The 24,155-nt window shown below is 42.7% G+C and overlaps 1 protein-coding gene across 1 annotated transcript in view; it reads right to left on the bottom strand.

Annotated features, from left to right (window-relative positions):
• Positions 1 to 23,761, bottom strand: part of rnf145a (ring finger protein 145a) — an 86,809-nt gene extending 63,048 nt beyond the window's left edge. Inside the window, exon 1 of the mRNA XM_055642595.1 lies at positions 23,296 to 23,761. Coding sequence (XP_055498570.1) covers positions 23,296 to 23,500 — 205 coding nt within the window. The 5' untranslated portion in view covers positions 23,501 to 23,761. The remainder of the gene's footprint in view (positions 1 to 23,295) is intronic.
• Between the last annotated feature and the right edge of the window lie 394 nt (positions 23,762 to 24,155).

The raw sequence follows: 24,155 nt of genomic DNA, 5'->3' as shown, positions 1-24,155 counted from the left end.
GAGTGTGGTTGGAAACCAAAGATCTCGGAGAAAACCCATGCAGGTCACGGAGAGAACGTACAAACTCCATACAGACAGCACCCGTAGTCGGGATTCATGTCTCCGGCGCTGCATTTGCTGAAGGCAGCAACTCTACCGCTACGCCACCGTGACTGCATCTGGGAAATTCCTGTCTCAAGGGAAATGTTTATAATTGTAAGAACAAAACTGGATTAACTGTTAAAAACATTCTTTAAAAACTTTGTAGGAACCGCGTCAAAATGACAGGTAGTGGATTTGCTCTCAGCCACAATTTTACAAAGTTCTGAGGTAGAAATACAGTGCCGTCCATAAACGATTTGGTTTCATCATATAGAAATAACAGCTATGTTTATACATAGTCCCCCCATTTCAGGGAACCATAATGTTTGGGACACATGGCTTCACAGGTGTTTGTCATTGCTCAGGTGTGTTTAATGCCTCTTTAATGCAGGTATAAGACAGCTCTCAGCACCTAGTCTTTCCTCCAGCCTTTCCATCACATTTGGAAACTTTTATTACTGTCTATTTATTTATTTATTTATTTTATTATTTATTTCGAGCAGAATAAAAGAATAAAAAGCAATCCATAGTCATGTGTCCCAAACATTATGGTGCCCTGAAATGGGGGACTATGTATAAACACAGCTGTAATTTCTATATGATTAAACCAAAATGTATAAAAATACCCTTTAATAAAATCTGACAATGTGCAAATCTAAAATTGTGGAGTACAGAGGCAAATAAATAAATGATGGGTCTTTGTCCCAAACATTATGGAGGGCGCTGTACTTATGAAACTGCTATTTTTTGCCTGAGCCTTACTAGGTCGGCAGCAGAGGACAGTATAATCTAAAGGCATACCAGCTCGGATAGTCTGAACCTTATCTTTAAAATAATCGGCAATCAGCTCACATTTTTCAGTTTCTTCACAGTTAAGTCAATTTCTTCAGCTTGGTTTAAGAAATCAGGGGTTGAAGCAGAGTTTAGTAATCTGTCACGGGTGGAGAACAAAATCTTACCATTTCCACCACTTTCTGCAATTATTTGCGTTAATGGGTCCTCCTTGCAGATCTTACAGCATTATTATAAGTAGCAATGGTTTCTTTATAGGTGCCAAGATATACTTCTAGTCCTGTTTTTCTCCACGTTTGTTTGGCTACTCTACATGATTTTTTAAACGTATGAACAGAGTTATTTAACCATGGAAGGTACACAAAAATGCTGGAGAAACTCAGCAGGTGCAGCAGCATCTATTGAGCGAAGGGGATAGGCAAAGTTTCGGGCCAAAACCCTTCTTCAGACCCTGGAGATGTTTTAACCATAGAGATGTTTTAACCCTTACTTTCCTTTTAATCTTGAGAGGTGCAACTTTATCAATTGTCGTAGCTACATTACTGTTAAAAGCTTTTATCATTTCATCAACAGAATTTCCCTGGGTGAGAGGAGCTTATGTGCAAGCTCAGAAAAATTGAGTTCTGCTGCTGGATCTAAAAAGCGCCTTTTACATGTAGACTACAAAGGGCGCCTAAACAACTTTAAAACCACATCAAAAAACACACAGTAATGGTCGGAAACAGTCAAATCAGACACTTATGACTTGAAAATGACATCAAAACCTGACAACACTCGTTTACTCTTTCAGTGTACCATTCCGAAACACTTGTACCGAATCTGATGCCCCTAGGTATAGTAATACTTCCTCTGAACTGCATGCAAAAGAGAAATTACCTGTACATGTGACAATAAAGTACCATTGAGAACTGACTTGCTTGACCACACCCTGAAATCATGTGGTTTCCAAAACATGCAATTCTCTCAGTAATTTTAATAACAACACATTGCTGAAGTAATTGAATCTTGATTCCACCAAATGCAGCATGTAACAAAGTTTTCTACAAATACGTTCTCGGAATACAACACATGGATGTTGCATGAAGCATAATTTAAGGAATTAGCAGCATGAATTATAAGATCAAATGAGACCAATTATGATTTCAACTATAAGGACTCAGTATCTTTTCACACTCGCTAATCGCTCAGACCACAAGAGATGGGATGTGCCTCCAACACTGAGACTAAGTAGATTCCTGCAAATCTATTTTGCACTTCTAACAAACACCATTTAAGGGGTACAACAATCATTGACAATTATGACCTATTTTTTTAGCAACAGTACCAAGTTTGTATTTCTTTTAAATTAAACAACAACATTACTTAATACACTAAAGAAAGACACAAAAAGCTGGAGTAACTCAGCGGGACACGCAGCATCTCTGGAGAGAAGGAATGGGTGATGTTTCGGGTCGACACAAAGGGTCTGCCTGTTTCTCCAGGTTTTTGTGTCCATCTTGGGTTTAAACCACCTCTTAACAATAAAAACATCAGGTTAATGACCGCCGAGTATATTAATTTAGTTTAGTTTAGAGATACAGCACAGAAACAGGCCCTTCAGCCCACCGAGTCTGTGGCGACCAGTGATCCCCACATACTAGCACTATTCTACTCACACTAGGGACAATTTCCAATTTTACCAAGCCAATTAACCTACAAACCTGTAGGTCTTGGGAGTATGGGAGTAAACCGGACAAAACACAAGCAGGTCATGGGGAGAACGTACAAACTCCATACAGATAAGCACCCGTAGTCTGGATCGAACCGGGTCCCTGGCGGTGTAAGGTAGCAACTCTACTGCTGCGGAACCATGCCGTGCAAGAGATGTCCCACTCCTTGTGAACAGAAAAAGCAAATTCCTTTCACCTTCAGAAATATGTAAATGAACTAAGCACAAGATAGGTTCACCCAGCAACCAGATTTGGGAGAAGTTCGTCCTCATTCAAAATTTTTCTTAATGTCTCCCTGCTTGAAATCAACACTTCCACATAAGAAAAGACCCCCTCTGGCACATTGCTTATGTGCCGAATCATTATTGAACATTTCCTTGCTTTTCTTGAAAAAAAAATCTGGATTTACAGATCTCCTTCAACACCATAAATGAGCTGAAATCACAAAGGTGCCTTCTATAAAAAGCATTTTCAAATTACTTTAACATCATGGAAACCATTAAAAATATATATCTTGTGAATGATCATGGTAGTCTTTTCATAGAAAATATAATTGATGGGTAAAAACAATTGTCCCAGACATTGTTTCACCAATGTTATTGCAATTGGATTTATTTAGACATATTCCAATCCATCTAAAATCAAGTTAACAGGCTAATTCCTTCTTGTACCTGCATGTTTACACTGCCAAGCAATGAATAATAATAATACATTTTATTTGTGGGCGCCTTTCAAAAGTCTCAAGGACACCTTAGAGATTAACAAGAATAATAAAACATATAATCGGAATAAAATAAATAATAAAGACATCACCAATACACAAATTAAAAACAGAATTCGATCCAAAGGCAAAAAATCAAAAACACAATGTGAAGAATGAACCCCTTAAATGCCAAGAAATCCAGTACCTGAACCTGTTAAAATGTTTTGTTTTTTTAAATTTTGCCTTCAAGGTACTTAAAGAGACAAGCGACTGCAGTTCTGGAATCTGGAGTGCTAATCTATTGGAGGAACTCAGTGCATCAAGTTATTAAGACCACATATTTTTTACCAGTTATGACCCTGTCCCACTTCGGAAACGTGAACGTAAAAGGGGGGGGGAAGAGAAGAAGGAGGGGGGGGGGGGGGGGGGGGGGGGGGGGGGGGGGGGGGGGGGGGGGGGGGGGGGAAAAAAGGGGGGGGGGGGGGAGGGGGGGAAGGGGGGGGGGGGGGAAAAGGGGGGGGGGGGAAAGGGGGGGGGGGGGAAAAGGGGGGGGAGAGGGAGAGGGAGAGAAGAGAAGAGAAGGGGAGAGAAGGGGAGGGGGGAAGGAATGGAGACAGTTTTATGAAGTTTAATAAAGTTAGTGGGCATTTTACCTTCCGGTGGATCTTCTCGGTCCTGAAAACCAAAGATCCTATAGGATCTTTGCTGAAAACTCCAATGAGCCAATCAAAATGGCCGGTCAGCAAAGGAGATTGCCTTCGACTGCCTGTAAGTAAATAGCGACCCCACTCCACTGGCTGCGACCAAACGGCAACCTATTTTTAGTCGAGGCCGGTTTTGATTTTGTTGAAATAATCGCAGGAACATAGAAGAAGCCTCGACTTCGCGGAAACCACTTTCGACCATTAGGGAGAGTGACCAAAACCTCCGGGAACCTCACGGAAATCTTGGGTGGGGCGCAAGATCACCAGAGGTTTCCGATTAGGTTTCCTAAGTGGGACGGGGCATTATACCATCACACAGCAGAGAATTGGGCCCTTTGGCCCAAATAGTCCACGGTACCCCATTCTTAGTCAACGACTCCACACAAAACAATTGCATTCAGTCTCTAAAGTGCTGGACTAACTGGGCAGTTCAGGCAGCATCCCTGGAGAATGTGGATAGGTGATGGTTTGGGTCTGGACCCTTCTTCAGACTGAAGGATCTTGACCATAAACGTGTTCTCCAGGTTGCTGCCTGACCTCTGAATTATTCCAGCACTTGTATCTTTATTTGTAAACCAGTTCTTTGTTTCTACACATCCCTTTGCAGCTTCTTCATACTTTCCTGGCAATTGCAAATAAATAAATTAGGCTTTGTGCAGGCAGCAAATAAAGCTGCATTTATTTACAGTCCCTCGTCATCACTTTGTATAGGCTGCAATAGCCATGGACCAACAAGCAGCCTACTAAACCAATATGGTCTCTTCATTTGTGTAGTGTTTTCTCAATCCACAAATCCCAATTTCACTTTCAAGCCTCGTTTTATGCACAAAGTGTCTGTTGGGTACCAACATTAGAATCCTCCACAGATTGAGGAGGTATCAGTAATGTAATACAATACAGACCAACAATACACCAAATAATAAGCTGTATTCAATCACCTCAACAGTGTCCAGCACTTTTTGTGACATATCAGCTCGAAGACTCTGAAAAACATGCCCACAATTTCAACGTTCTTATTTGTAAGAAGTGCCTACAAACCTATAATGGAGAATTCAGAACATAGGACTCGCAGTCTGAAGAAGGGTCCTGACCCTAAAGTTCACATCCATTTTCTCCAGAGATGTTGCCAGACCCAGTGAGTTACTCCAGCATTTTGTGTCTATCTTTGGACTCACATAAAGTCAGTTAGGATAGCACAGATATATTATTGGTATCAATAAGATAAATCCTGTACCAATTGCAATTTGGTATGCTGGGTATACTGTCAACAGTATTCGTACAAAGCATAAAAGCAACTCCAAGTCATGGGATTTTTTTTTCAAAAACTTTAAAAAAAGTTATCACAAGGTTTACATACGTTTTTCTTTAGAAATTTTTTTTCTGAAAGATTCCGTTTCTAATTTTGCTCTGCGTAGAACAGTAAGTTGTACATGTTTTCCCAACAGATGGTGTTTTCCCAGTGCCCCTTTTCTCACAGGTCTCAGCTTAAAAGTTGTTCCACACATACAGAAAGAATGACAGATTGGTGCTTTGCAAATCAAATATACCCTCTAAAGAAAAATCATTTCCTTTCAGTGTTAAAATGTGCCAGCTTCTCCATACCTGCATTTAAAACATTGCAAATAAGATTTACAACATGAATTTAGAAATTTAAACACTTGAAATCTTGAGTGGCAATGACACCTGCAATTCATAGATGCTGCTTTTTGCTTGAAGTTCTTCATGAAGATTGTAAGCACACCTTTTGCATTCACCAAAAAAACAATATAATTTTTAAACACACACAAGAGCAATCCAAACCAGTAGCAGAGAAAGTCTTGTTGTTTCAATGATTACAATAATTCTTGAAGCACCTGTATCCTTACTTGGACACCTAATTTTCCAGGTTGATTGAGTGGACTTCCCTTATGTGTCAACTTGGGTTAAAGTTACGTTAATTATTTTTAAAAACACGTAGAAACAAGTTTAAAATGACAACCTTCATCATAATGACCCATTTGACCGAATCAATTTCCATCATGATCCACAAAGCTCTAATTAAAGATAGCAATTCAGCAGCAAATTTCAATGCAGTACCACTAGAAACTTCACAGCTCTCCTGCCAAAAGAATTTTCCATGTCAACTAACAGCACGAGTGGAAAACCACACCAAATATCTCCAAAGGGTGGGTGGGAGGATAGGGGGAGGCACTGAAAATAAAGAGGGACCTTGGGTAATACATTGATCACTTTGAAATTTTGTCGGCACCCAAGCGTGGCAACTCTTTGTATACTTTGTATATGGTATGCGAAAACAAAGAATTTCACTGTGACATGTCACATGTGATAATAAAGTATCAATCAATCAAATTTGAAAAGCATAGGTGATGTGTGGTAGTAATGACAGTCATAGAGCCAACTGCCTTTCCATAACACAGGAACACACTGACTTATTACATTGACAGGGCCAATGGGTCAATGAATGGAAGATGTAATTTAATTCAGATAGATAGGAAGTGTTGCAAATTGATAAGACAAACCAGCGCAGAACTTGCACAGTAACTGGTACAGCCCTTGAGTGTTGTAAAACAAAGAAACTCAAGGATACGGATACATAGTTCCATGGCGGTGTCGACACAGTATGGGGAAGAAGTCATTTGGCATGCTTGCCTTCATGTACAATTGCACAAGGCATTGGCGGGACCACTTTTGGAGTACTGTGTGCAGTTCTGATCACCCCTGTGGATAGCAAGGATTATTTTAAACTGCAACTGGTGCCAAAAAGATTTACAACAAGATTGACAGATTTATATGTTACCCATGTCTGGAAGGTTGAAGTTTTTAGGAGAGGTTATGTCTTTATTCTCCGGAGAATAGGAGGCTTAGACGTTTATAAAAATCAGGTGCAGACATGGGGTGAATGGCCAGTTTTTTCCTCCCTCCCCAAGTTAGAGAGTAACTTTTGCAACATAGACAGTGGTGGATATATTGAATAAGCTGCCAAAAGTGGAAGGTGTGTACAATTGCAATGTTTAAAATGAAAGGCTGGAACAGGTACATGGATCGGCATGGTTCAGAGGAATACAAGTCAAATTCAAGCTTGGTTAGGAAACTTGGTCGGCACGGACCAATTGGGCTGAAAGACTAATTTCCATGTTGTACAACTCTGGCTCTAAGGCTCTGGCTCTAACACATTGAGAATTTTAAACCATGACAGAAATTCTTAATGAATTTTCCATTTTATGCATGTTCTAAAATATTGCTCTTCAACAGCACAGTTAAAATTGCAATCAACAGTTAATTTCATCGACTGACGTCTATTATAAACCTACTGACTTCCACAGCTATCTCGACTACACTTCATTCCACATCTGCGCTCAAGATGAGTTGTTCCATACCAGGTCACCCCCCCCAGGTTGCAACAAGGACAGAGTCCTCCTAGTCCTCACTCCTCACCTTTTTACGCCATCAGCCGTCGCTTCCAGCACATATTCCCCCGTCATTTACGCCACCCTCCAATGGGATCCCACCACTAGCAACATCTTTCCATCTCCACCTGTTTCAACAGAGACCTTCCCTGAGAATCAACCCTTCCCACCTTAACCACCCCCTCCCCAGGCACTTTCCCTTGCAACCATGTTCCTAAACCTCCTCCCTCAACTCCATCCAAAGACCCTGACAATCATTTCTGGTGAGGCAAATGCTCATTTGCACCTCCTCCAACCTCATCTACTGTATCTGCTGTTTCAGGTGTGGACTCCTATATATCGTCGAGACCAAGTGTAGACTGGCCGATCATTTCGCTGAACATTTTTACTGAGTCTGCCGAGGCATGCATGATGCCTGGTTGCTAAATACTTTGGCCCGTATTCTACTAATTTTTTTAAACCCAACAGCAGGTTTAACCCAACTCTGCAATTTAGACTCGATGGCGGGTTTAAATCCCTGATATTTAGACTAAAGTCTAAGTTGTCTTTCTGCTAATCACCAAAGTTTAGACTGACCTTAGACTCGAGTCTAACTTGACGCAAAATTGAGACTCAGCAGGGGGCAGGTTTAAGCAAGGTTTAAGCTCGCTACGGAGACAAAAAATGTTGAATTCTATAGTGTGTTGTCTTTTTTTCTATTTTTATTTTATAGTGATATATGGTAATCAACATTTTCTCAGAAAAAATTACTTTTAATGTCAGGTAAACAGAAGAAGGGATAGGAAATTTTTAAAAGAGAAATTCTTTCATTGTCTATGTGGGAACTTTCCAACTAATGCATGGTGATGATGCAGGTTTATCACAGCCATCTATGTCACGTATAGTCCAGGAGGTGTCATCCCACATAGCCCAATGGAGAAGAACCTATATCTCCTTCCCATCAACTACCCAGCAAGTTCATGACACACAAAATGCTTTGTACCAGCATTTCCGCTTTCCTGGCGTGATAGGGGCAATTGATTGCACACATGTCCCAATCAGAAGTCCAGGTTGGGACCTCGCTCAGATGTTTGTCAATCGGAAGGGCAGATATTCTGTGATTGTACAGGTAAATGTAAATGTTAATGTTAAAATTATTTTATTTCTGAGAAATATTGAATGAATTCCTTTCAAAGATTTCTGAATTCATGGTTTTACATGAGAAAAATGAGTTTTACATATAGTTGTCCAAAACAAAATAAAGGTGGCATAGAACCTTTTTTCCTCGATAATTGTAATTTTATCGGCTAGTAACATCAGGAGAAATTCTTACTCGCTGGCGTCATAGTTTCCTTTCCACGGTTTATTTTTGTCAGCCATGTTGAAGTTGGCGTCTGCTCGTGCTTCTGCTATTGCATTGCACATGTGCAGTACAAGCAGACATCGTCACCATGGCAACTAACTTTATACTCAGCTAAAACCAAAGTCTAAAGTTAGGCTCGTCTTAGACTTTAGTCTAACTAAGCCTCGCTACCAGAATACCAAATTTTTCTTAAACCGAGCGTCAGGTTTAGTTAGACTGAGCGGCAGGTTTAAGGTGAGTTTAAGGAAAGTCTAACTTTGCAATTTGTAGAATACGGGCCTTTCACTCTGACCTTTCTGTCCGGGGCTTCATCTACTGTCAGTGTGAGGCCAAACACTAATTGGAGGACCAGCACCTCATTTTGCTTGGGCAGCTGACACAAAAGACACAAAATTCTGGAGTAACTCAGCGGGACAGGCAGCATCTCTGGATAGAGGGATTGGGTGATGTTTAGGGTCGAGACCCTTATTCAGACTGAGAGTCAGGGGAAAGAGAAACAGAGATATGGAAGTGTAAGTGTAAGGATAGGAGGAATGGGTGATGTTTCGGGTCGAGACACTTCTTCAGGCTGAGAGTCAGGAGAGAGGGAGACACAGATAAGGAAGCGTAAGGTGTGAAAACGAGACATCATATGGGATCTCCCAGTTGCTAAACACATTAACTCCCTCTCCCACACTGACCTTTCTGTCCTGGGCCTCCTCCACTGTCAGAGTGGGGCCCAGCACAAATTGGAGGAACAGCACCTCATATTTCACTTGGTCAGCTTACACCCCAGCGGTATGAATATTGATTTCTTTAACTTCAAGTAACTCTTGTATTCCCTCTCTCTCTGTCCCTCCCCACCCCAGTTCTCCAAGTAGTCCTCCTGATTAATTTTACTGTTTGTATGCCTCGCTGTCACCTTCCCCATAGCCAACAATGAACCAATCTACATTTCCTTGATAATCATCACTGAAGAAGGATCTCGACCCAAAACGTCACCTATTCCTTCGCTCCATAGATGCTGCCTCACCCGCTGAGTCTCTCCAGCATTTTTGTCTACCTTCGATTTTTCTTAAACATCTGCTTCGACCTGTCGTTTTCACTTGCCCTTCTATAGGGGGGTTGCATGTAAGGTCACCGGGTCATAGGGCTTGACGCACGGAGCCGTTAAATCCAACTGGAAGACATCCTTCACTTCCGGTATATGTTATTAATGCTAGAAACGCGTATATTCCTACCTGTTAAAAACCACCAAAATGGTGAATTTTTGCGCTGAAAAAATTGTGGGAGTCGGGGTAAGTGTGAGAGACATGTACCCAACTTTAAAATTCCAAACGTGAAGTGAAATTAAGGTTTAGAGAAGCGAGTTCTGAAGGGACTACAGCAGCTAAATTGCTTGGTAAACATTGAAAATATTGGGAATTATCGCGTTTGTTCACTGCATTTCATCAAGTAAGGCATTATTTATGTTTTTTCTGGATTCCTTTGGTATCTAAAAATTCTCAGAAGTGATAAATCTGGCTGTAAATTTTTCTTCAGATGCGTTTTCATTTTGTATGTGAAAACCCACGAGAACCATGGGCGATTTAAAAAAAATGACAGCCAGATTTATCACTTCTGAAACTTTTTAGATGCCAAAGGAATCAAGAAAAAACACAAATAATGCCTTAGTTGATGAAATGCAGTGAGCAAACGGCCAATGTTCGTCAAGCACTCTGTCTGTTGTTGTCCCTTCAGCTCTCGTTTCTATCTACCGTTATTTCTCCTCACTTTTGAAATTCTGAGGCAGGCTAAATGTCTCACACGCTTATCCCAATTTCCATAATTATTTACAGCGCAAAAATTGACAATTTCAGCGGGTTTTAACGGGCCCGCTGCGCTGGAAACAATGGTAAGTGCCTATCTGCAGTTCATCGTGTGTAATCCATTTGGAGTAGCATAGCAACAGTACGGGTCATGGGTCGTGACCCGACTGCCGTGAAACCTCCCTATATCTCTAGTTCCCCTCTCCCGACGAAAGGTTGCGACCCAAAACATCACTCATTCTTTCTCTTCAGCTACAGAACTGTGCCTCAGACATGGTGGTGAGCAAGACAGAGGCCCCACAGGGGATGGTCCTCTCCCCCTTCCTGTTCACCATCTACACCTCGGACTTCAAATCTAACTCGGACTCCTGCCACCTGCAGAAGTTTTCGAATGACTCTGCAATTGTGGCTGCATCAGTGAAGGGAGGGAAGCTGAATACAGAAGTGTAGTCGGTGACTTTGTTGAGTGGTGTGGGCTGAATCACCTGCAGCTCAACACTGACTAGACTAAGGAGTTAGTGGTGGAATTTAGGAGCAGAGGAACACCCCTGTCCCCTGTCTCCATCAATGGCGTGGATGTGCAGTTTACCAGGGAGTACAAATACCTTGGAGTGTACCTGGACAGTAAACTGGTCTGATCCAGGAACACTGAGGCCCTGGACAAGAAGGGACCGAGCCGACTGTATTTTTTGAGGAGACTCCGCTCCTTCAACGTCTGCAGTAAGATGCTGTAGATGTTCTACAAATCGGTGGTAGCCAGTACCATCTTCTTCGCTACTGTGTGCTGGGGCAGCAGGGTGAAGGCCGCGGATGCCAATAGGATTAACAAACTCATCAAGAAGGCTGGCTCCGTCCTGGGGGTGGAGTTGGATTCATGGGAGGTGGTCTTGATGGGGAGGATGCTCCTCAAACTACAGAGCACCTTGACAATACAGCTCCCTCCCTCCATGACAACCTGGTCAACCTGAGGAATACCTTCAGCAACAGACTAGTTCCACCAAGATGCAGGACAGAACCCCACAGGAGATCCTTCTTCATTGCTGGCTCGAAGGGCCGAATGGCCTACTCCTGCACCTATTGTCTATTCCCTATGGCTATCAAAGTACAACTCCTCCCCCTTCTGTCGTGGGGAAGACTGACTCCCCTCCCCACCTTCCACCCTCATCTTTGCACATCCCCAATCCTTTCCAGTCGTCACTTTAATTTAATGTATTTTGTGTTTTATGACTGTTGGTAGATCAATTTCCCTCCTGGGATAAATAAAGTTCTATCATATCGTATGCAGCCTGTCCTGCTGAGCATTGTGTGTCTACCTTCGGTGTAAACCAGCATCTGCAGTTCTTTTCTACATAGTTAATTTTAAATAGTTTGACAGTACGGTCCTGGCTTTCACTTTGAGATTTGCATGAAACAATTCCAGGAGTCTACTTCAAACAGTATAACAACACGGGGGGGGGGGGGGGGGGGGGGGGGGGGGAGGTGGAAGAGGTGGAAGCAACAAAAAAGTGTTCAGGATGGCATTGAGAGTCTCAAATCGTTGTGAGTAAAAGATGTCCATCAAAACAGGAGAACTACCCAATAGGCTGTCCTGTAAGCTATCCTTGCAGACCATGTCAGAAGCCACAGAGCTGAAGAGGAAGCAATGTCGAAAAAGGGTTGTCACGGCATACTTCAGCATCTACAGGATGTGCAATCCACCAAAATGTCAGTCATTATTCAATTTGCACGTGCAAGATATACATGATAAATTACAGACTGCGGAATAGCAATGAATAAATGATGCCCACATATTGAGGTATATATTAGATTCAAAGGAAATAAAATTTGCAGGTGCTGTCATTCTAGCAATGGAGTCTACCAAGGACAGAAAGGTTGTTGTGGGAATCAGAACAGGGGGCTGAAATTGTCAGCAACCTGGAGAGTCACCAGGCCTTGGCGAACAGAGTGCAAGTGTTTGGCGAAATTGTCGCCTAGTCCACGTTTGATCTCACTGATGCAAAAGAGGCCACATTGGGAGCACCAAATGCATAGGCAAGATTTGAAGAGGTGCACCTAACCTTTGTCTCCACTGAAAGGGCTGCTGATGTTCCTAGATGGAAGTGAGATCGGTGGTGCAGTGACAATGTTATATCTCCTGCAGTTGCTGGGGAAAGTACCAGGGGAGAAGCAAGTGAAGAAAGGAAATGTGGTGGGAGGCATATTTACAGAAAGGGATGGGAACAGTAAAATATGCCAAGCGGTAGAATCATGAAGGTGGTGAAACTGTCGAGGAATATGTGTTAGATGTGGAGGGCCGAAGGGCAAGGACCATGGCATCACTATCGTTCCATCTGGGGGCAGAGAAGAGCGAGTGCCGAATTGCAGGACACAGGAGAGGTATGGGTGAGGGTACCACCCACAAAAGTAGGTGGGTAAAAGTTTATCATAGAAAGAATACCCCTCGGATGTCCCAGAATGGAAAGCCTCATCTTGGGAACAAATGCAGTGGAGACGGAAAAAGTGAGTAAGAGATGACAACCTAACAAGAGGCAGGATGGGAGAAGATGTAGTCAATTGACTCTGGGAATCAGGTGGTTTGTCAGAGAACTCATTTTGAATTTAGTACAGTCAATCCCCTGCGATGGGGGCAGAGAGGTCAAGAAAGGGTAGCGAGGTGTCGGAGCCAATTCATTTTCTGCACTGAACTGATTTTTGCACAGTAAACCACATTGTAAACAACATACCTAAAATGATTTAAAAAAAACATTGTCCAGCATTTTCTTTGTATTTCATGGATTTATAAATGATTTTTATGGCATATTCTCTCTCATCATGGCCTCGCACAAACCTAGCAATTGATTTAAAATGCCTGTGCAGAACCGTAATAAAATTACATTCATAAGGTCTGCTTCACTGTTTATGTTCGAGAAACAGAGGCATCTGATTAACAAGGTACAGTAACAAAAAGGCCCTTTACCATTATAGGTTTATCAGTGAAAGAGTATCAGCAGTTTATCAGCGAGCCGTCCCTCTCCTCTCCGATCCTTCAGCCTTCCTCCCATCAACCATCACCCTCTTGAACCAACTATTTCAACACCAGACAACTATGAACTTTGCATGACATACTTTGTCTTGCACAATTATGGTTTTACCTAGCATTAATGACAACGTATTGCGGTTTTTTGCTGTGCAGTTGCATGTACATGCAAAGCTGCAGCAAGTTGGAATTTCAGTTTGAATCCCTGTGTACATTCCATAGCTTACAACAAACAGCATGTTAACAATTGAACCGTGGCCATGAGGAGACAGGCAAGCCTGAACAATATTTATGTACTTCAGGTGAAGGTACAAAAATTCCTTTCCCTGTTCCAACTTACACACCAATATAACCGCAAAAGCAAACCTTGAGTTTCAAGATTTGAATTCACCGGGAGACTTCCAATATCAAAGGAAACCATGATAAATAAAATGAAATGCTGACATGATATTATCAAACGTTTATGAATTGTAAACTAAGTTATGCAAACAAGATTTCTGGCTCTCAGGACATTAAATATTCTGCTTGTTTGTCCAATTGCTATTCACACTGCAATTTCCATGATGCTACCTGTAGATCCCTCAAATTCTTTAATTCTCATAAATGGTAAGATTAGTGTAATGAACTGGATTTATATTTAATCATAGTTCCTGTATGCAATACTTGAAAGAATACCCACAAGAGTTCAATTTACATCGTCATACTCAGATGAAATTCAATACTAAGGAATTAAGAAGCAATGTTACAACCATCTGGTCAGACATCCCCGATGTGCTGCGTGGCAAAGGCCTTCCGCAAGGTGCAGTGTGGAGGACGCCTTCCCCGAGGTGCCACGGTCGTGACACCCGCCTGAAGGCTCGGTTGGCGGGACTGGGAACCCACTCAAAGGCTTGGAGTTCGTCTGAAGGCTCATCAGTTGGCGGGACCGGGAATCCACCTGAAGGCTCGGCAGACGGGTGAACCAGGAGGGAGCCGGACACGAGGAGCAAGGACTGGTAGGAGGGTGAACCAGGGAAATGCCTTCAGGTAGGCTGCAGGAAGCGACACCAGGTCACAAAGATGACTGGTCAAGTCGAAGAGGGACGACAGTTTGCGGAAACTGTTCTTGTACATCAAGCGCGTGGGATGACTGGGCTTTGAACTATGACACCAAAAATGGCGGCGCCCACATGTGTAATATATACAAAATGAATTTCACTGTGCAGTTGCATATGTGACAAATAAAGCACTATTAATTATTGAAAACTCACACAGCACAGAAACAGGCTTTTGGGCATAACTTGTCCATGCTGACCAACATGCTACTCTAAGCTAGTCCCATTTGCCTACATTTAACCCATATCCCACCAAATCTTTCCAATTCACGTATCTGTCCAAATGTCTTTTAAATGTTGTTAATGTGCCTGGCTCAACCACTTTGTCTGGCTGCTCGTCCACACACATACCACCCCATGGTTGCCCATTAACTTCCTATTGCTGCTATTCCTTCTCTCCTCGAACCCATGCCCTCCAGTTCTGGGTTTCCCCAACCCTGGATAAATGGCTGCATGCATTCGCCCAATTTGTGCTGACCATGATTTTGGTGACCCTTCATAACATCACCCCCATTCTTCTAAGCTCCAAGGAATGAAATTCAGGCCTGTCCAACCTCTCCCTACAATTCTGGCCCTCAAATCCTGGCACCATCTTGCAAATCCTTTTAGCATTCTTTCCACCATTATGGCATCCTTCCAATAACAGAGTGACCAAAACCAAACACAATACTCTGAATGCAGCCTCACCACATCTTGTACAACAGCTCCGTAATATCTTAACTTCAATACCCTTTCTGATGAACGGCTACGTGCCAAAGGTCTTAATCACCACATAAGTATGCCACTGTTCATTGTGATACTCCTACCCATGCCTCACCCATACCTCATCATCTCACACCTAACTGAATTAAACTCCATTTGCCATTCCTCGGATGATCAAGATCCTACAATATTTCTTCATTCTCCAATACCACCTATTTTACTGACATCTGCAAACTTCTAACTATGCCTTGTACATTCAAATTGATTTTCTGGATGACAAACAATCATGGGCCCAGCGTTGACCCAAGCTACACTAGTCACAGGCCTCAGTGAGAGAATCAAGCTTTCATCCTCATTCCCTGCTTCGAACGTAGTGAGCTAACCTTCCAGCCCAGGCTATCATGTGGAACCTCGTCAAAGGCCTTCCTAAAATATTGAATCCGCAGGACTTCATCCCTTTTTCTATCCGTCAATTATGTCAATGTGCACAACTTTTTCCAGCAAGTAGTTTCGAGGTATTGACCTTGTTCAACTGTTTATATGTTCCATGCTCACCTGCCATGTGGGCTTGAGTTTCTCCCTTTCCCATGCAAAAAGCCCAGGGACCCTTAGGAATGGAGTTCACTACAAAATTTTCAGGCCCTAAGAACATAATCCTTTCCTCTATCCACTTGATACTCTTTTACATCAACAGATTTAGAATAGTGTGTCTGCTTTAGGAATCAGGTGCTGAGCACAGAATTGATGTGTCTTGCATAACGGAATATAATTAGTGCCTCAATGATGGGAATAAAGCTGGCATTAGATTGCATATCTGCCAATGAATCTCAAGGAATTTTCAGACAGCCTTTGGTGTACTTTAATGTGCCCACTGTAACAAGACTGATTGTGTAGATATTGTGTTGTGAATCACTGCTGCCCAGTAGATTAAAAGCTTTGTACAAGTTTGAGATCTGTGTCTCCAAACATTATTTTATAACTCTGAAGACAGAGCTGAATTTCATCAATGTTTTGCATTCACTGAAAGGTGGCTTCTGAGATAAACAACATGGTCCATATTTTCCAGATTCTTGTCAGGGACATTTCTAATCAGAAGTGAAGAAACAGACATTTCTTGTCAGTCTGAAGAAGGGTCTCGACCCGCAACATCACCTATTTCCTTCACTCCATAGATGCAGCCTCACCCGCTGAGTTTCTCCAGCATTTTTGTCTACCTTTCTTGTCAGTCGGATGGGTTTGCTTAATGGACATTTAAAGCAAGAGCCATCCTCGTGCTTCAACATCTGCAATTATCCAATTGTCATCAATATATCTAATGTAAGACTGCCACACTTTATTATTCAAATTTCTTTTAAATAGGTCGATACACCATTTACCTGCAACACATGCATTTTTTTATTTTTAACATTAAGCGGATCGAAATGCTCGGGGCCCTTGAGGAACATAGAGGAAAGAGCTCAAGCAGGCAATTAAAAGGGGAAAAAGGGGGCAACGAAACAACTTGGTTAGTCACCTTAAAGACAAGCTCAAAGTTTTTCAGTCCCAAATTAAAAACAAGAGGGTAACCAGGAAGAAGGCTGGACCACTCAAAGATAAAGGAGGGAACTTGAGCTTGGAATCAGGGGATGTAGGAGAGGCACTAAAGGAGTACTTTGCATCTGCTTTGAATAGAACAGTTGTCTGTGTAGCGAGGAACAGTGAAGAGCTTTTGCTATCCGGTCAAAGAAAATACTATGCACGATGACAATCAAACTGTCCACGGTGTACAGTTATAGGATAATGGGTGAAACATTTAGTGCAAGATAAAGTCCGATAAAATATAGTTCCAGGGTCTCCAATTAGGTAGATAAGAGGTCGGGACCGCACTCTATCTGACGAGAGGACCTTTTAGTTGCCTGATTACAGCAGGCAAGAAAATGTCCATGAATCTGGAAGTGCGCATTTTCAAACTTTTGTACCTCTTGCCACAGAGGTGAGGGGAGAAGAGTACCGAGGTGAGACTGACCCTTGATTATGCTGGTGACTTTGCCGTGGCAGCATGAAGTGTAGATGGAGTCAATGAAAGTTGATTTGCATGATGATCTGGTCTGCAGCCACAACTCTCTGCAATTTCTTACGGTCTTGGATCTAGCTGTTCCCAAATCAGGCTATGATGCATCCCCATAAAAATGCTTTCCACGATGCATCTGTCGAAGTTGGCGAGGGATGTTGGGAACATGCCGAACTTCCTCAGCCTTTAAAGGAAATAGAGGCATTGGTGTGCTTTCTTGGCCACAGCTGTGAAGTGGCTAGTGCAAGACAAATTGTTGGTGATATTTATTCCTAGCGACTTGAAGTTTTCGACCATTTCTATTTTGGCACCAACTGCCTGAAAGTGGCAATACAAGTAGATGGAGTGGTGAAGGTATGGTATGCTTACCTTCATTTGGTAAGGCATTAAGTATAAGAATCAGGAAGTCACAATGCAACGGTGGCCTAACATTGGTTAGACCACCTTTGGATTATTGCAAGCAGTTTTGGCCACCCCATTATAGGAAGGATATGGAGGCCTCCAAAAGTCAGAGGAGGTTATCAGAATGATGTCTGGTGTAATGGCAATTTCAAACTTTTCCAATTTCCAACTTTCCGTTGCCATTACTCCACAGGTAGGTGGGAGTGATCGTATGCAAACAAGCAAAAACGGATCTCCCAGTCGTTATTTCCAGCTTAATTAGTTCTTTATTGAAGTAGTTGTACAGACAAAAAAGTGAACATACCAGATCTTCCTTATTCTTATACAAATTGTAGCTTTTCGTTCTTACTATCAGATCTGGTAAGAACTGTATTCTCTCTCCCGTGCCTGCTCGTCTGATCCGGCCACACCCTCCCACACTCACAAAACACACACACAGACGCAGAATATGTAAACATAGTGCACTGAAAACAATATAATAAATGATAGAAAAGAGTTCAGTATGTACGCGTTATCATACACGCACACATTAATATTGCAAAAAAATATAACTAATGCTCCAAATCGATGTAGTTCAAAGCTTATTTGGAGATTGTAACGTTTAATAGACTGATGACTGCAGGGAAGAAGCTGTTCCTGAAACTGGACGTTACAGTTTTCAGACTCCGGTACCTACTACCTGATGGCAGTGGTGAAATGTGTGTGTGGCCAGGGTGGTGTATGGTCTCTGATGATGCTGGCTGCCTTTTTGAGGCAACTACTCCTGTAAAATACCTTTGATGGTGGGGAGGTCAGAACCCATGATGGTTTTCATCCAGAAGCTGTCTTTGTAGATTGGTTGGAATTGTATGGGAAATCGAGAAATATACAACGGTAGGTACATACGATAGTGACATTTAAGAGACTTTTGGATAGGCAAATGGATATACAGGGAATGGAGGGATATGGATGATGTGCAGGTAGTTAAGAGTTGGTCTTGGCATCATTTTCAGCACAGTCATTGTAAGTCAAAGGGCCTGCTCCTGTGCTGTACTGTTCTGTACAGAAAGTTTACCATTCACGAGGAGAAATCTTCCACAAACATTGAATGAAATACCAAAAATTAAAATGGTAACCCAACAATTTATTCAGCCATTCTTTCACCAGAACATCAAAGTCGAAACTGCAATGGAGGACAGCAGATACACCTTCTCCAGGGACACCTGGCAAAAAAGCAGTCATTGCAGAGAGGCAACCTGGATAAATGGACACCTCAGCGTGCTATTGCCCAAACCCAGTAATGGTAGACTTTATGATGTGTCTACTGACACGGAGGCCTCTGTGTTGTATCGGTATTTCACAATCTTACCTTCAAGAAAAATATTTTCCAATCAATTGAATATCCTCATATTACCCCCCCATAATACTTAATCTGCCCCGTTCAAATCCATTTAGCATGCATCTGTGTCACCTCAGTGCACCCCAAAGATCAGAAAGAACCATTCAAACTTTACACTTAATCCACTTGATCATTAATTTTGACCAATAGTTGCTGAGGTTCATATTTCAGTTTAGAGATACAGCATGGAAACAAGCCCTTCGACCCATAGGGTCCATGCTGATCATCGATCACCCTTTCACACAAATTCTATGTTATATGACTTTCTGATTGACTCGCTACACACTTGGAGCCATTTGCAGAGCCCGATTAATCTACAAACCCACACATCTTTGCAATGTGGGAGGCAATTAGAATACATGGAGGAAGTCCATGTGGTCACCGGAAGAATGTGTAAACTCTACAAAAACCTCCCCCCCCCCCTCCTCACCATGGTCAGGATTGAACCTGGTTAGATAGCAGCTCTACCAGCTGCACCACTGTGCTGCCCTTTCTGCCCATGAACCACCATCCCCAGATATATTACCTTCCCAATCACACACGCCAATTTTCTTTAATTACATCTTATATGATATTTGAAAATCCACATTCATTTCATCCACTTGTTCTCTCTTTATCTGCTCTTCAAGTTGTAATACAAATTGCATGACACACTTGTCAACATTTGCCTTGATCTGGTTCAAACATTTTCCCCTTCTGCTGATGTCTAATTAATTTGCCCATGTTCCCTCCTGGTTTGTTGCCTTCTAATTTGGCAGTGACATATGAAATCAATATACTGACTACAGAGGTGGGGAGGTGCTTTGTTTAAAACCCCCAAGGCCATCAGGGCCATAGGATTTGTCATCTTTTAAATTTTACCAACTTATCCAGTACTGTTATATACATAAAATCCTAATTCTCATTAAATATTTGGTTATCATTATTTTCAGAACATACTTTTATTGTAAAAGCAATTACAAAGTTATAAGCCAATAAACCACTACCTCTGCCACTTTGCTGTTCCCCATTATAATATTCCTCACTCTCTACTTTTAAGGGACCAATGCTCACTTTTGCTAATCTATCCCCTTGTCATTAGAAATGGAAGCTTTTACACTTTTTGTTTATCTCCTACTTTATTCTCATTTGATGATATTGATAACACTAAACTCCACATAAAGTGGAAAAAAGAAGCAAAAAATGTACCAGAAGATACATTCTCTGTTCACTCTCCTTTTGACCATTTTTTCTCACCCAAAACCGAAATAAGATTCCAAAGGCACAAGTAACCTGTTAATCCCTTGCTCAATAGGATCTTCAGAAACAAATTTCACCACAGTACCCAATCATGCAAACACTACTGTCTGCTGCCAAAGCCAAAATTAGTGCTCAGGCCTGGAAACTTGAAACGGCTTTCCCTTTAGGCAATGTAAATAAATTTCCATTAAGCCCAAAACCCAGCACACTCAGCTTACTTGCATAGTTTGGCTTCTTGCACGTAAATTCTCTAATTTACAGTGCACACCCTCGACTGAAAATTCAGACTTTGCCTTACCAAAGGCCTCAACTTTCTTCAATTCTCTCAATAATTTACTCCTGTTAACTTAAATCCCACTCATCGGTTGTGTCGAACTTTCATTCAACTGAAACACCAAATGAGACTGCAGATGCTGAATCCAGAGCAATATCTGCTGCAGAAACACAGTAGGTCAAAGCAATAGGAAAATTAATTTCCAGTACTTCAGATCAAAACACTGCCACAAGACAGATGCCCATGCTGACTCTTTATCCACATTAAACTGCATCTGCCATGCATCTGCCCACTCGCCCAACCTGTCCAAGTTACCCTTGCATCCTCATAGCATCCTCCTCACAGTTCATCCAGCCACCCAGCTTTGTGGCACCTGCAAATTTGCTAATGTTACTTTTAATCCTGTCATCTAAATCATTAATGTATATTGTAAATAGCTGCAGGCCCAGCACCGAGCCTGGCGTAACCCCACTAGTCACTGCCTGCTATTCTGAAAAGGACCCGTTTATCCCTACTCTTTGTTTCCTGCCTGCCAACCAATTTTCTATTCATGTCAGTACCCTACTCCAATACCATGTGCTCTAATTTTGCCCACTAATCTCCTATTTGGGATCTTATCAAAGGCTTTCTGAAAGTCCAGGTACACTATATCCACTGGCTCTCCATTGTCCATTTTCCTTGTTACATCCTCAAAAAATTCCAAAAGTTTAGCATGATTTCCCCTTCGTAAATCCATGCTGACTCAGACCGATCCTGTTACCGCTATCCAAATGTGCCGCTATTTCATCTTTTATAATTGACTCCAGCATCTTCCCCTCCATTGATGTCAGGCTAACTGGTCTATAATTCCCTGTTTTCTCTCCCCCGCCTTGCTTAAAAAGTGGGATAACATTAGCTACCCTCCAGTCCACAGGAACTGATCCTAAATCTGTAGAACATTGGAAAATGATCATCAATGCATCCATGATTTCTAGAGCCACTTCCTTAAGAGGATTTATCAGCCTTCAGTCCCATCAGTCTACTCAATACCATTTCCTGCCTATTGTGAATTTCCTTCAGTTCCTCCGTCACCCGAGATACTCTGGTCACTAGTACATCAGGGAGATTGTTTGTGTCTTCCTTAGTGAAGACGGATCCAAAATACCTGTTCAACTCGTCTGCCATTTCCTTGTTCCCCATAATAAATTCACCTGTTTCAGTTTTCAAAGGTCCAACTTTGGTCTCAACTAATGGTTTCCTCTTCACATACCTAAAGAAGCTTTTACTATCCTCTTTTATATTCTTGTCTAGCTTAAGTCATCTTTTCTCCCCGTATTGTCTTTTTAGTTATTTTCTGTTGCTCTTTAAAAGTTTCCCAATCCTCTGGCTGCCTGCTCATCTTTGCTGTTATACCTTTGATTTTTATACTGTCCTGACTTCCCTTGTCAGCCACAGTCGCCCCTTACAATCTTTCTTCCTCTTTGGAATGAACTGATCCTGCACCTGTATTATTCCCAGAAATAGCTGTATTGTTGTTCCACTGTAATCCCTGCTAGGGTATCTTTCCAATCAACTTGGCCAGCTCCTCCCTCATAGCTCCATAGTCCCCTTTGTTCAATAGTAATACTGACACCTGATTTTTCCCTTCTCCCTCTCAAAATGCAGATGAAAACTTATCATATTATGGTCACTACCTCCTAATGGCTCTTTTTCCTCGAGTGCCCTTATCAAATCCGTTTCATTACACAAAACTAAATCCAGAATTGCCTTCTCCCTGGTAGGCTCCAGAACAAGCTGCTCTAAGAATCCATCACAGTAGTTAACAGATGATTCAATTTAGACATCTAACAAGGATATTTCATTCCCAATTCAACACCTTAGTTGTCCCTTTTTTTTTTACTTCAAAACTATGAACACGATACTTTTCTAACACACCTTAAAATCTTGTTCCCGGGTACGTCAGAAAACATGAAAATCTAGTCACACAAGTCTTTGAAGCTTAAAACAGCATTTTATAAATACAAAACCATTTCCTATTAATTTCCAAAATAAATATATGTGAGAAGGCTCAATTTACAATGCTTGGATGGCACTAGGGAAAGGGAATCAGTAAAGACAAACATTGGCTGTTTTTATTTTATCATCTGAAGTGTCAGACCAGAGTTACACAAGGTAAACCCATATTTAGGCAACCTCTATCAAGAATATCTCAGAACAAAGATGAATGGTGAATCTGTGGAATTCTTTGCCACAGAAGGCTGTGGGGGGTCAAGTCAATGGGTATTTAAGGCAGAGATAGATAGATTCTTGATTAGTACGGGTGTCAAGGATTCTGGGGAGAATGGGGTTAGGAGGGAGAGACAGATCACCCATGATTGATTGGCGGAGTAGATTTAATGGGTCGGATGGCCTAATTCTGCTCCTAACACTTATGGAGGGGGTGAAGATGGGCATCGTTTGCATGCCTATATAGTTCAGGGTCACCGAAATGTCACAATACAGAGGCCAGTAAACATGAATAGCTGTGGTACTTACATCCCGCTGTAAACCTGACCATGCCAGCCTGCGAAAATGAAGGGAGTGGGTGTGTTAACACTTGCGGAGAGAAGGTGAGAGTCCTGTGGGTGTGTACTTACCGACATAGTGGAGGTTGAGTGCCAAGTACTTGTACTGGAAGAGCAGGTTGTTGTGGTTGCGGGACTGGATCTGTTGGAAGAAGGAGCTCACGTCCCACCGGTACAACATCTCCAGCACCATGATGCTGGGCACCCGCAAGGCCACGTTCAGAACGGCCTCCAGCTTCTCCCTCACGCCGCCCATGATGGTGCCCAAGGCGGCCATGACGCGAGGCTCAGCCCGCCGCTCGGTTCCTCTCACTTCAACACCGAACAAAGGCCGGCGCCCCGCTCCTCGCAAATAACATACTCCACACCTTCCGGATCCGCCGCTAAACGCCTTACTCTCCCCTCACCGCCCCGTGTCAACGTCTTCGCTGCTCTCTCGACGACGACGGGAAAGACACAACGCACCAGAGGAGGGAGACACCCGTCAAGCGGCCGCCATTATCCCGCCTGGGCGTCCGGCGCAGCGCGCACGCGCAATACTGGCAGCGGCGGGGGCGCGCACGGCGTGGATGCGCGTCACTGCGTCCGCCCGCCCCCCCACCCGCGGGAGCCCAGTCTGTCCCACCTGTCCCGCCGTCTGTACTGTCTGTCCCGCCGTCTGTACTGTCTGTCCCGCCGTCTGTACTAGTCTGTCCCGCCGTCTGTACTACAGTCTGTCCCACCCCGTCCCGCCGTCTGTACTAGTCTGTCCCGCCGTCTGTACTGTCTGTCCCACCGTCTGTACTACAGTCTGTCCCCCGGCCGTCTGTACTGTCTGTCCCGCCGTCTGTACTACAGTCTATCTCGCCGCCTGTAATGTCTGTCCCGCCGTCTGTACTGTCTGTCTCCCAGCCGTCTGTACTACAGTCTGTCCCGCCGTCTGTACTACAGTC

The sequence above is a fragment of the Leucoraja erinacea genome, chromosome 11 (assembly GCF_028641065.1).
Source record: "Leucoraja erinacea ecotype New England chromosome 11, Leri_hhj_1, whole genome shotgun sequence".
NCBI classification, from domain to species: Eukaryota; Metazoa; Chordata; class Chondrichthyes; order Rajiformes; family Rajidae; genus Leucoraja; species Leucoraja erinaceus.
The sequence above is the reverse complement of the archived record's forward strand: the minus strand, read 5'-3'. Positions and strand labels throughout refer to the sequence as shown.